We start from the raw sequence: 12,337 nt of genomic DNA on the forward strand, positions 1-12,337 counted from the left end.
CACCCTGCAGGCAGCCTGGGGGCCAGGTACAGGGACAGGGCAGCTGGCAGCAAGCAGGCTGGCAGCCCAGAGGGGTCAGCAGGGTCTGCACCAGTGACCCCGAGCAGTCCCTGCCTGCTGCAGGCTCTCAGCTCCCCCAGCCCAGCCGGCCCTTGGAGCAGGAGCGAGCCACAGCGAGAGAGAGAGAGAGGAAAAAAAAGGAGCAAGAGCAGCAGGAAGCCCTGCTGAGAAGCCCCCTTTTGTGTAAACATGCTCCGTCCTCAGACTAAAAATAAAGGCAAACCACAGGAAGGGAGTGAGAGCTTGGATAATATCCGATTTGGTGTGTGCCTGGGTGTGAGCCGCGGGAATGGGGAGAAGAGCAGGGGACTCCACCCAGCCCAGCCACACAAAGGCAGCCAGTTAAGGCCTTTAAGATGGACAGGCATTCCTGGAGATTATTTAAACTCAAGCAACTGCTGCTTGGCAGATGTGCAGTCCCTTCATGTGTGCGTGCAGCACTTGGAGATGTTAAGTGAGGGAAAAGGCAGGATGGCTGCACAAGGCCCATTTTACAGGGTCAGAGACTGAGACCCAAAGCTGTGAACTGAAACCCCATAAACCTGCCATAAAACAAGGACATGACCCAGACAAGCTGTCAGCCACGATGCAGCTCACAGCTCCAGCCTCAAAAACCCCTTCTCCCTGCATGCTGCCTTTGCATCTCAGCCCTGCTGCAGGCACAGAGCCAAACTGAAAGCAGCAGCACGCTCCTAAGGGCTGGTCAGTGGAGCTCACACCCCAAGGGGGTCGCAAATGCTTCCCCTGATGCTGGGCTTTGGTGCTCTGCCCCCTGCCACTGTCACCAGCTGCCTCTGGAAGCTGGAGCTGCAGCACCACCTGCGTGTCCCACCTGCAGGCTCCTCGCAGCAGGGATGCTTTGCTGGTGGGTGCGATCCCAAGGGACAGACAGGCATCCATCCATCCATCCATCCATCCATCCATCCATCCATCCATCCATCCATCCATCCATCCATCCATCCATCCATCCATGCTGCACAGAAAGCAGCACAGCGAGAGGCGGCTCCTCGGAGCCCAGCGCTCACCCTCGGTGCTGACACACCACTCAGAGGCTTTCTGGGGAAATGCAGCGCTCGGGAGGATCCCCCTGCCAGGCCGGAGGGAGCAGCACTCCCAGGGTGTTTGGGAGCACCGATATCCTCAGCTGTCCCTGCCCAGGGCAGCTGCTCCGGGCTCCGGCACCATCAGCCCGACTGCTCCAGCACGGGGAGCCCTCCTGCTCTCCTTCAGTGAGCATCTGCCATGCTCAGCTGCCTCCTTTCCCTTCCTGTCGCTATTTTCTGTCAGAAGAAAATGACAGTGGAGGAAATCAAAGACACCTGTGGTGGCCTCTCCACTTGGGCATGTTTGCTGCTGACGTTTGTGTTCCTTTCATTCCTGCCTCCTGGTCCTGTGCCCACTTTCCTACTATCTGGTCTCACCTCGAGTATTCATCTTTCTCTGCTATTAGAAAGGTCCACGAGGAGCACAACAAAAATCCAACACACTCCCCCCAGCCCTGTTTCCTCTAGAAAACAACTTCCTATGGAGCACAGCTGTTTGGAGCAGGTCACTTGCTTTCCCTGCAAAACAGCAACATAACTGCCCCTGCTTCATTCTCATTTACAAGAATTACTGAAACTCTCACAGGCTCTCATTTGGGGCATTTCCCACATGCTAAATATAACGTGTAAATGCCTTTCCATGAGGCTCTGTCTGGCAGGGGAGCAGCTGCTTCTGTCCCTGCACACAAAAGAAAGCAGCAGCACGAATGACACTTGTGCCATCGGTGCTAGGAATACCCACATGGCCCCTCCTGCCACCCAGCCCAGCTGCTGAACCACAGCTGCCAATGAAAACCGAAGATCTTTCCTTAAACTCATTTTAGTGGGTCCCTTGCCACCCCCAAGGCGCTGCTGGACACAGAGGAAGCCAAGAAAAAGGTGACACCTTCTGTTTACTCAGCTAATTGCACTTCATTATTGCCCTGAAACGTGTTAGCAAGCAGACAGGAGAAAGGGAGCAGGACTTGGTGCGAGCAGGGCTGCAGGAGGGAGCCCTGAACCTCCCCTCGCCCGAGCTGGGGCTGTCACTGCAGGCTGGACTCGGTCTGGGAAAAGTTATGGGGAAATTCCTTCCCACCCATGGGTCCTGGAACTCCCACCCATGGGTCCTGGAAACCCCAGCACCACCTGCCGTCCCCCAGCTCCCTGCTGGAGCCCCAGCACAGCCCAGGCCAGCACCCCCAGCACACCCAGCAGAGTGCTCAGCACAAACACGGTCTGAGGGACCTCAGAGGTGTCCACACAAGATCCCCATTGCTCAAATTCACAATCCTCATTTTCACAGGCACAGTGCTGAGTCAGGCAGCAGAAGGCTACAAAGAACGCTGCAGACACAGATGCTCTCTGTTGTTACAAAACCTCCAAGTATCTTCCAAGGTCTGGAAGATACAGATACTTTGCTAAGTTTTAAAAAATCCTTACGTAAAGTTATCATCTTCATACTTCTTAGCTTGGCAATCATATGCTGACATTCGTTAATCATCAGTGACAAGTGTTAAATAAACTATCCAGCGTCATGTCCTAAGCTTTTCTTTCAGAATCATTCCATTTATGTATGCTATGACTTAAGAATGGCTTAAACTCTATTTAATTGCTTTTTTCCTTAAGACCTTTTCTGAAGCCCTGGCCCCCTCTTTTTCTTTCCTGAAACTGCTTCAGAAGTATCAGAAAGTATATCAGAAACATAACAGGAGCACAAATTGAGAGCTCAATCCCTGGGGTTAAACACCTAAATTAATAAGGCATCTTCAGTGATGCTCTGGAAACACTCCTTGCAAAATAATGGGTTGTCTCCAATAGATCAGTACCAAAGGACAGGGGACACATCTGGAAGCTCTGAACTCTACCACTGTCCAAGTGAGAGTCACTGCACGAACACAGCTAAGGAGAAAACCCCAGGGAATGAATGCCTGCTGACCCCCAAGCAATGAACCCCCAGCTTTACCTGGATCAAGGTGTGTAAAGGACCCAATGACAAAGTCCAGTGTGGAGACAGCCAGCAGGAAGAGCAGCAGGAGCTGCAGCCTGATGATCCACTTCACCCCAGCCAGGTTGATCCCCAGCAGGCCCAGCAGGACGGCCAGGGAGACGCCACGCACTGCCCAGATGTTGCTGAGGCTCAGCACCCCTGCAATGGACTCTGCAAAGCCAGTGATGTACATGGCACCTGCAACACACTGAGGGACACGGCTCTGTCAGTGCCCCACGGAGAAAAGGGATCCCACCCACAGCCCCATGCCGGGCTCTGTTCAGACAGACAGACAGACAGACAGACGGACAGACATTGGCTGTCACAGTGCAACCTTTAATGTTACTGCCACTGCCAAGGCAGCAGAGCTGCTGCATGGGCAGACAGGTGAGTCTGGGTTCTACTGTCACATCTACCCTCTATCAACACTCCAGGAGAATCCACACTGGCTTCTCTGAGAGAGAAAAGGATGAGCCAACTTCTGTTTCTCCCCTTCTTCTGTTTCTTCCCCTCTTCTGTTTCTCTGGAGGAAAGGGTCCCAGCTCAACACCTGCCTGAAGTAGCAGGTTTTTTTCCCCTTCACTGCCTCCTGGGGTTATTTTAACTCAGTGTTTAGTTTGGATGCAAACCCTCATGTTTCACCAGCTCCCCATCTCGCTGCTGGAATGGAGCCTGCCCTCTGGGGGAGAGCACATTGTGGGAGCCACGTCCCAGGACATGTCCCTGTTTGCCTTGCAGCAGGACAGGCCACACACTCTGCCCTGGGGGCTCAAACACACTGCAGCACAACCCAAAACACCAGGAGAGCTCACTCCAGAAATTCCTGCTAGCTGACATTCCAGAAACAGCCCTTCCAGCGCCTGGCATCCCTGGAAAACCAGGGCAGGGCAGACAGCTGCAGTGATATGGCTGCTGGGACCTTGGGGGTGCAAGCCCAGCACCCTGTGCACAGCTGAGGGATGTGGAAGGGACACAGGACAGCAAGAGAGAGCCCCCATTGAGTGCAGATCCCCACCTGGGACTGACCCAGCACTGCCCACTGAGGGAGCAGCACAGCCTGGCCCAGACCAGGAGCTGCAGGGTCGTGAGGTTTTCAGCAAGGCTGGTGGCAGGCAGATGCTCAGATGGGCACTTGGAGATCCTGGGGGATTCCCTTGCATCACAGGCAGGCAGATCAGGGAGCTGCACCCTCAGAGTTTTCCTCTGCAGGACATGGGCAGGATTCCCACTGACCCCAGGGAGAGCAGGGAACAGTTCTGCCCCATCTCTGGCAGCAGCTGCCCCGTGGCAGAGCTTACAGCACTCCTGAGCATCCTGAGCAGAGCATCAGCCTGCAGCTGGTGCAGGGCACGCTGGGCAGAAAGCAGGGCTGAGAGAGGAAAGGCATCAGCAGCTTTGGGGAGCAGGCAAAGTGATTTTAGTGAGCTGCCAGCCCCTGTGCACAGGAGATGCCAAGGCAGGGCCAGGGCTGCTGCAGCCCAGCTTTTACGACCCTCAGGACAGGCTGCAGCCTGATTGTTTTCCCAGATGGGGTCCTCTCAGAGAGCAGGAGTGGAAAATCTGACAGGAAGGATTCTCATGTGTGGCCCATTTCCATATCTTGGCTTGTGACTGGGTTCAGTTCGTGTTTTATGGACACTTGCTGTTAATCTGGAGTGAAAGGAGAAGAGGGGATTATTTTTGGTTTGGGGGCTGTTCAGGAGTTTTGGAGATTGCTGTAAGCCAGTCAGTTAAAAACAAACCTCCATAAAAATGCTTCTCTGCTCACCACATCACCACATTTTATACTGTTCATAACATCTTTATGGGGGGAGAGGGTTAAGTTACTGCAGGTTTAAGCGATTATTTTCCATTCTTTTTGTAGACTGCTTGTGTATTTTTGTGCCTCACCACCCCAGCAGCTCTTTGGGATCTTTCAGAAAATGCAGAACTGTGACTTTTGGCTCACAAGGAGTCAATTATCTGTGGCCTTTACCCTGCCCAGCTCCACTTGTGCTGGCTCCCACAGAGGAGCAGCCAAGGCTTGCCCAATCCTTGAGGGCACATGGAGCATGCCAAGGCCAACCTGCCAGCCCACAGCCTCTCATGAGCTTTGCTTGGCCACCCTGACCTCTCCTGCTTGGTTTAATTTCAGTTTCCTGCCATCAAGGGCATGTCCTGGCAATGGGGTGATTTGGGAAGGGAGGACATGTCCTGCAGGGCTTGCCCAGACACTCAGCTCCTCCACCAGGGTGCCCATGCCAGGCAGCACATTGCCATGCTCAGGCTTGCTCCTGGGGAGCAGCGTGGGCTCAGAGCTCCCTGTGCTGCTCTCCCATGCTGCATTACCCAGATTTTACCTGAAGCATTACTTTCTGCAGCAGGACAGCACGAGATTAATGTCTGCATTGCAAAGTTTACAAATTCTCTTTGAGTAATTTCTTAAAATTACCTGGCCAAAAATGTAAAGGAGGCCAATGGTGCCCCCGACTTGACCTCCAAGGACAGTAGAGATCATGGAGTAGACTCCCCCACTTCCAATGCTGCACTTCTCACACACCCCAATTCCAGACAAGACTGTCACCAGGGCAACCAGAATGACAAAGGACACCAGAAACATGCCCATTACAATGCCAGTGTTTCCCTGGAATGAAAAAAAAAAAATCAAATAAAGATTAATTCACACCAATCTGCTGGGACAGAATAAGAACCTACCCACTTTGGTCACTGGTGATCCATGGATTTGGAGTCATTACAGATTAAAAGAAACACACTAGGACCCCCCTACTTATCTAATTAACATAATTGATTGCCACATTTAGAGCCTTTATTAACACCCCTTTGATGAGAACCTTGTCCTGCAGCCTGGGGCTGGGCAGACCTTTGCATGAGCAGGTTCTGCCCTGTAAATGGGCTCCTCCATGAATCACTGATTTTGTCCATTGGTTTAAAAGGAATGAGGTCAAACAGTGATTCAGCCACCACAGTCAGGGGATCACTGCCTGTCTGCATGGTTTAGAATGACATGCTTCAAAAAAAAAAAAAAAAAGTCAAAACACTTTCATAACAAAAAGCAGTTCCAAAATTGAACCCCTGGGATTTGCAGCAACTGATTTATTAACAGCATCAAGCTTGCATTTTAATTTTTCAGAACATTTACCTTTGAAAGCTCTGATCCCTGCAAACAATGAGATGCCAAAGAACAAACCCCAAAGGCAAGGCAGCGTGGAAGATAAATCATGCTCTCCCAAAGCAGAATGCACCAGCAGCCCTTATCTGCAGGGTGTGCTCAGGGGCAGGTGGCTCTCACCCTGGGCTCTGGAGACTTTTCTGCACAGGGTTCAGCCCCATGATAAAAATCCAACCCTTCCTGCTTGGGGCAGAGGGAGGGCTGCAGGAGGAGCTGCTGTGCCCATCACTGTGTGGCAAAGAGAAAAAGTCTCTGAACAAACACAGCTGCAGGTGCCCATTGGTGGCTTTAAACACCAGCACAACCCTTCCTTTGGAGGAGTTCAGTTTGCCATTTAGGGTCAGATTTTCAGAAGGAAAAGGTGCTTGGTACCTCCAAAGGAATTCAAGAACTCTTCTGAGCTCAGGGCCTTCCCACTCACTTGCACTGTAATTTATTTTCCAGGGTCAGGAGTTTTCCCCCGTGCTCCAGCCCACCTTCCCCTGCTAACAAATCACTCAGGCCAGTGCACAGCAGTCTGAAGGCTTCTCCAGTGCCCAGTGCTTTGTTAACATCTGGCTCCCCTTCCTTTGACTCCTATTCCAAGCCATGTCCATATCCCCTCTCTCCAGCCCTGCTCCAGCAATGCTCATCTCTGAGGTCGCACTGGCCGTGATGGGGTTTTTATCACCATTGCTTCCCTGCTCTGGGGTTGGTTGAAATCCCAGATTCTTTTTTTTCATTTTCTCTTTTTTTTTTTTTTTTTTTTTTTGTGAAAAAACAGACACATATCCAGGATGTTGGTATCATCATAAAGTCCTGTTTTGGCTCAGCATCCTGCTGCCTGTGACAGGGCTGTTATCTGGTCAGTGGGGAGCAGAGCCAAGGATTGCTATAAACACAGCTGTGGTTGGGTCAGCACCACAGCCCACCCAAACCCCATGCTCCTTTTTAAAAGGACAATTGTTCTTTTTCTTCAGCTGCTTACCCCAGGTTAAATGGTTAATAAACATTATATGCTTCAGTTAAAAAAAATAAATAAAAAAAAAAGCAAACATATGCAAACATTCACTTAGCCTTGGGCTTTTTCAGAAAGGTGGTACCAGGCTATGGCAGCTGTTAATGGGCAAACCAATGGTTCCTACAGAATAAAGGGTTAACACTGAGACCAGGGGGGAATGCTGGGCTCACAGCAACAATAGCAAGCAGAGAAAGTGGGAAGGAAAAGCCCCCATTAAGCAGTGATGCTTATTTATGCATGCACACTGGAAGGGGTTAGTGCAGCAGCAATCCCTGTTGAACATTTCAGCAAGATTTGGTCCCCTGGAACTGCAGAGCTTCACCAGCCCCAGCTCTGGAAATTTATAGCAAAAGCCTGACTCTGGGAATAGCTTGACATATGACTGTCCTCTGCCAGGGGAGCTCTGTGCCAGCCCTGACTTCTCCTCCCTTCCCTTTCATGCTAGCTTCCAGCTGGTTCTGTTTTTCTTTCATTTACTGGCTTTGTTTATATTTGTGTTTGCTCCAGAAGTAACTTGCTTTCAAAGGAGATGTGGAGGAAATAAAATCAGAAGGAAAAGGAAGCTAAAAAATAATCTCAACTTCTCCACCACAGCAAGTGCAGCTCCCCTCAACACCTCCAGCAAAGCCATTTCCAGTGCAGAGTGCAAGTGTCCTCCTGCTCCTTTGGAAGGTGCCCACCATGCCAGTGACAAAAACTCTGCCTGAAGCTCAAATCCCATCCATCTCTGGGGAAGCTTTTCTTTGTCTAAGAGGAAATTTTGAGGCATAATACAGTATTTTGCATCAGGAGGGGACAGCATTCCAGGCTCTGACTCTCAGAGATGCTATTAGGGACTCAGCAGTGGAAGATCCTTTGATAGCAATGACAATTTGACCTGACTGAGGATTCCCCATTCAAAAACTCAGGAACTCCAGCACTGGCATGTTTGGAATAGAGCTCCTTCAGTGGTGTTGGGAGGATGGGTGAGTGGCTTTACCTGGAAAAGTGTTAATTTCTCCTCAACAATACGACACAAGAGTGTCCCTGTTCATTATCAAGGTTGGCTGCTGTATTTTCCTTTCCCTTTCTGAAAGCTGAGGTGGGAAACCACAAAGGTCACTTCAGCTGCACGTTTTAGTGGAACTTTTTGAACAGCTACAAAATACCAGAGGGCATGAGCAACATCTGTAACAAAGAGCATAGAATCCAAAACCCTTGGGTGGTGATGGGGATACAAGGCAAGGCAGGGCAGAGGAAAATGTCTGTTCAAACATTCCACCAAGTCAGCACTTGCTCACCACAAGCCATCCCGTCCTCAGGAAAAGAACCACTCCAAAAATGTTGATCATGCAGGAGGTGAAGACCCCATCCCACGTTCCAAAGAGCACTGGCTCCCATACAAACAGCTGGATCTTCCACCAGGGCTTGGTCTGTGTTTGAGATACCTAGAGAAAAGCAAAGCCTGGGGTTACCTCTCATGTTTGATGGTACCAACAGCCACCAACAGGGGGATGGACACCAACAGCTGCTGATACACTGCTCTGCTGCAAGCTGTCCCTAAGATAAGGGGCTGTCAGGCTGTTGGGATATCTGAGCCCTGAAAGAGATGGCTCCTACATTTCCCTGTTTATATTCTTGTAGGATAATCAGCAACAGAGCCCTGCTGAGCCTCAGTGAATTAATCCAAACGCATCAACCAAAAGCACCATTCCAGGGTCCTTCCCAGAGCCTGCAGCTACACACTCTGCTTCTCCTCCTGTCCCTTCCAAACTCTCCACCAAGGCAGGCAGGGCTCTCAGTGCACGGGGGAAGTCCCTTAGAGGATATGACAAACCAGCTGGGTAGGTCCAACAGAGTAGATTAAGATGGTTTTCCCATCACAGCCATATCTGATCAGGACCCTTTGCTTCTCGAGGAGACATGGGGGTCTTGGGGCACAGTGATTTTCCAGAGCTTTTCCAGAGCTGCTGGAACCAAGATCTGAAATTCCAGGGAAACTGCAGTTTTCCTATGGAACTCCTTCCTCTTGCCCTCTGGAAATCAACTCCTCTTTCCTTTTCTAAGTCATACACCCCAGACATACACACTAAAACAAAGGGCAGTTCTGTTACTTCACTCCTGTTCCCTTGCACAGAGGTGACCAGGAGTGCAGAGGCCCTGGACATGGAAATGTGGGAAAGGAGCTGGCTCTGTGACATACCTGCTGTGCTTCCTCATGGAAGAGCTCCTGCACGTATCCCTCACTGCGGGCACCACCGCAGCTGAACATCTTCTCCTGGGCTCTGCCTGCCCAAAGCTCAGCTCTAGCACAGCCTCAGCCCAAGCTGCTCTGGGAGGGAGCTCAGCTCAGTCCAATTCCTGCAGGGCTGGCTCCTCCGTGGTGGAAGATTCATGGTTTTATCCCAGCCTCCCTGTGGAAGCAGGAAAGATGAAAGACACAACTGCTGCTTTCTCAGTCTGCCAAAGCACAGGGCATTGTCCACACAGTCAACAAACAGCAGCTGGTAGCAGATGCTGAACCAGAGGGACACCACAGCAAGCAAAGAGCAAGGCTCCCCCAGCACAGGCTCCACCATCAGCCACACATTCAACAGCCCTTGGTAGCCTTTTCCAAACCTAACCCCAGCATCCTGCAGCACTGGCTCCACAGCTCCAGAGCGTTGCCTGCAAAATGCATTTCCTCTCCTTGGTTTTAAATCTGGTGCCTGGTAATGTCATTGCATGCTCCTGTGCTCCAGTGACACAGGACACACGGATTATTCACTTCCCAGCACCACTCATCACTTCACTGCCTTGACCACATCAGCCTCAGATGTGCCTTTTGTACACCAAGGTCCTGCCTTGTATATTCAGTGTATCAGTTACGCACAGGCTCCCACACCAAGTGTCAAGAGAGACCTTTTGGCTCTTCCTCAGTGCAGTACACCATGCCTGGGTAAGACAAAGAGGGCTGCAGCCAGAGGGGAGCAGGACTTGTTCCTCAAATGTGGAGAGGGCAGCTTGTCTGGATCACTGGCTCTCCTGGGCCAGGTGATTTGCTGGCCAGCTGAGCCCTCATGCTTACAGGAACCAACCACGATCACACAAGGCTTGTACCAAGGGCTGGACACCTTCCCTGAGAGCAGAGACTAAATGAATCACAGGGCAGGAACCCAACAGAAATGTGCTTTGCCTATTGCACAGAGTCATACAGGAACTGCCTTGTGTCACTCAGGATTTCTGCACCAGGGTCTGAGTGCCTTTCACCACCCTGCCCCTATTACTCTGCTTTGAGATGCCCAGTATTAAATAACCAAAGCAGGTGCTGCTGCACCACAGTGTTCCAGTGGCAGAAGGTCTCCTGCAGCAGGGCTGCAATGGCCAGCACAGGAGGTTTTTTTTTTTTTCTCTGCCCTGCCCACATGGGCAGTTAAGCAGCACCAAAGCCATGAGAGTTCACAGATGCTCTGCTGCTGCCCCCACATTTCTTGAAGCAAATAACCCTTCACAATATCACAAATGGGGGAGACTGGGGCTTCAAGCAGGGCAAAAGCAGCAGGAGCAGGTGAACTCTAAAGAAACAAAGCTCATGGTTTTTGTTTGTTTGTTGCTTTTTTTCAAATAGCCAAAGTAATAAAAAATGGAAGAAAATACACAACATGAAACAAGATTACAATTGAATAGCCACATTCTCCTAAAAATCCCCAGTGCAGTCCTTCCTTTACATTCACTCAGTAAAGCATTCACTGGGGTCACACAACCCAGTGTGCCACAGCAGGCCCATCTAGATGTGGAGAATACAGGCTGCAGCTCTGCAGCCCCCTGCTCTCCTAAACCACTCCAAGGGAGTCAGAAGGAGACGGCTCCCACCCAGCTCAGGGCTGAAGTGACTCCCTCAGTGTGCCTGGTGTGTGACATTACATGGATAGGGGTGATGCACCCATATTACCCACCTGAAACTTGCAAAATGCTACAAGAAGGGCTGCACACATGGATTTTAGACCTGAAGCACACCTAGCAAGAAATATTACCTGCCTAGACATTTAAATCCCCTTATCTCACTATTTCCTTCCTTTTTCTCTGCTTTAAAACCCTTTTACAGCCCTGTGCTCTAGAGCCCTTTCTGCTCAGCTACTGCTCACCTTGCTGTAAGATCTTCCTCCTCCACAATCCCAGGAAATTGCCTCTGCACTGCTCCTCTGTGGCATTTCCAACCGCCCAAAAATCTTATTACCCGATTCTGTAATTATTTACATCCCACCACAACTCCTGGATCCATTGGTCCCTGCAAGGCAGCCAAGGCAGACACGGGAGGGGGTGTAAAGCACAGGAGTGGGAGCTGAGCAATTGCATTCACAGTCACATCCCAATCCATGGACAGGCAAGTGTTTCTGCAATTCAGGGTCTGTGAGTGGAAAGCCCTTGGGGCAGGCACCCTCCTCTTGCCCCACACAGCACTCTATCAGCACAGGGATATTTCTGGGTGCTATTTTTTATCTTGGTCACCAACCCCAAGGAGGCTTGTTCTGCTATACACACCAGCAGGAAAAATAAACTAAACAGACTCAATTTTCCTCGAATATAAGTGAGCCTCTTACTTGAAAGCAAACTGCTGTTATTTTTCCTGAAGTTTCTGCCAAATACACTAGCCAGTCTATAAATTAAACACAAAGGTCTGTTTTAATCTTTCCATACCATTTAGCGCTCAAGAGAGCAGAAGAGCATTAGCAAACCTCGCAGAAACATTACAAAGGCTCATCTCCTTTTCCTGCAACACTTCTATATTTAATTGCAAAACCAGATTCCTATATAGATGAAATTTCTGTGCCCTGCATATCCTTTCAAAGCACTATTTTATTAATCATCGCATTAAAGCAGCTTCTGAGCTAAGCGTCGCTGCTCTGGCTGGTTTCGAAGAGGAAAGGTTAGCGCCTTCCCAAGCACAACTGCGTGTGGTCCCACGGCCTCCGGAGCCAGAGGAGGCTCCTCAAGCCTCTCCTCCCAAGGGACACCGCAGCCAACAGCGTTTTAGTTTTAATCAGTCCCTTCGACTCCCCTCCGGGTCAAGTTCTCAAAAACACCTAATTTAGGAGTCTTTTAGGAAAGGGGAATTGAAGGGAAATGAAGCGGTCGGC

The 12,337-nt window shown here is 50.5% G+C and overlaps 1 protein-coding gene across 1 annotated transcript in view; it reads right to left on the reverse strand.

Annotated features, from left to right (window-relative positions):
- SLC12A8 (solute carrier family 12 member 8) overlaps nucleotides 1-9,492 on the reverse strand; it is a 46,279-nt gene extending 36,787 nt beyond the window's left edge. Inside the window, exons 1-4 of the mRNA XM_058028204.1 lie at nucleotides 9,424-9,492; nucleotides 8,522-8,668; nucleotides 5,504-5,695; nucleotides 3,049-3,280 (exon numbers count right to left, since the gene is read on the reverse strand). Of these exons, the coding sequence (XP_057884187.1) occupies nucleotides 3,049-3,280; nucleotides 5,504-5,695; nucleotides 8,522-8,668; nucleotides 9,424-9,492 (640 nt within the window). The remainder of the gene's footprint in view (nucleotides 1-3,048; nucleotides 3,281-5,503; nucleotides 5,696-8,521; nucleotides 8,669-9,423) is intronic.
- Between the last annotated feature and the right edge of the window lie 2,845 nt (nucleotides 9,493-12,337).

Source organism: Melospiza georgiana, chromosome 7 (genome assembly GCF_028018845.1).
Source record: "Melospiza georgiana isolate bMelGeo1 chromosome 7, bMelGeo1.pri, whole genome shotgun sequence".
Taxonomy (NCBI): Eukaryota; Metazoa; Chordata; class Aves; order Passeriformes; family Passerellidae; genus Melospiza; species Melospiza georgiana.